This window comes from Crocuta crocuta, unplaced genomic scaffold (assembly GCF_008692635.1).
Source record: "Crocuta crocuta isolate KB4526 unplaced genomic scaffold, BGI_CrCroc_1.0 scaffold650, whole genome shotgun sequence".
Lineage (NCBI taxonomy): Eukaryota > Metazoa > Chordata > Mammalia > Carnivora > Hyaenidae > Crocuta > Crocuta crocuta.
This window is the reverse complement of record NW_027532882.1, coordinates 821,692-822,672: the sequence shown is the minus strand read 5'-3', so window position 1 is coordinate 822,672 and position 981 is coordinate 821,692. Positions and strand designations below refer to the sequence as shown.

Genomic DNA, 981 nt, shown 5'->3' with positions numbered 1-981 from the left:
CCCCCCCCCCCCATCCTGAGTCATGAGGCCTGGTTCTCCACCCTGTACCGGGGGACTGTCGGGGTAGGACCGGACCCCCCCTCCTCTCTGCACTCACGGTCGGGGTCCCCCGGCTCACGCAGCCCTGGTCACGCCCGTGGTCCCCCAGGTGGAGGCGCTGACACGGCAGCCTCGCGCCACCACGGTGCACGCGGTGCGCGACACGGAGCTGGCCAAACTCCCCGAGGGCACCCTGGGCCACATCAAACGTCGATACCCGCAGGTGCGGCTGGGCGCTGTGTGGGCTAGTCTCATAATGGGGTGGCATGGGGCCCCAGGAAGCAGGGCCCAATAGAGAGGCGGATAGAGCCTCAGGGAGGAGGCGAACCCTCCCCCCACCCAGGAAGAGCAGGGCTCTTTGGGGGTGGGGCCCGGGTAATGGGTACGCAGGCAACCCAGTAGGAGGAGGGACAAGTTGCCCTTCTTGTCTCACTGGGACTCGGGCTTCCCTCGCGCCAGGTCGTGACCCGCCTCATCCACCTGCTAAGCCAGAAAATTTTGGGGAATTTGCAGCAGCTGCAAGGACCCTTCCCAGGTAAGAGTTGGTGCCCTGGGCATGCTGGGGGATGTAGTCTAAGCCTAGAACACACTGGGAGAGGGAGCCCCAAGCCCTGGGCATGCTGGGAGATGGGAGTCCAATCCTTAGAAACCAACGCTCTGGGTGGGGCTTGAAGGGGGGAGGGGGATCTGATGGATTTCCGGTGCTTGCTGTGGGGAGGGAGGTAGAGTTCGGGTTCTTGGGCACGCTGGAAGCAGAGCCGTAGACCCCAGGCCATGCTTTGAATGGAATCTAAAGGATCGTAGTGCTGAAGGGCAGAGTCTTTAGCGGTGAGCTTGGTTGTGGGTGTCCGCAGCTACGGGGTGGGATGGGGTCCACATCCTGAACACACTGCCAGAGGGAGTCCTTCAAATAGTATGCAGAGAATGAAGTCTGGGGGGGGG

At 63.0% G+C, this 981-nt stretch overlaps 1 protein-coding gene across 2 annotated transcripts in view; it reads left to right on the top strand.

Annotated features, from left to right (window-relative positions):
• Positions 1–981, top strand: part of PNPLA6 (patatin like domain 6, lysophospholipase) — a 21,177-nt gene that overhangs the window by 12,696 nt on the left and 7,500 nt on the right. For both annotated transcript variants that reach the window (XM_077745719.1, XM_077745718.1), the window contains 2 exons: positions 149–262; positions 499–574. In XM_077745719.1, coding sequence (XP_077601845.1) covers positions 149–262; positions 499–574 — 190 coding nt within the window. The remainder of the gene's footprint in view (positions 1–148; positions 263–498; positions 575–981) is intronic.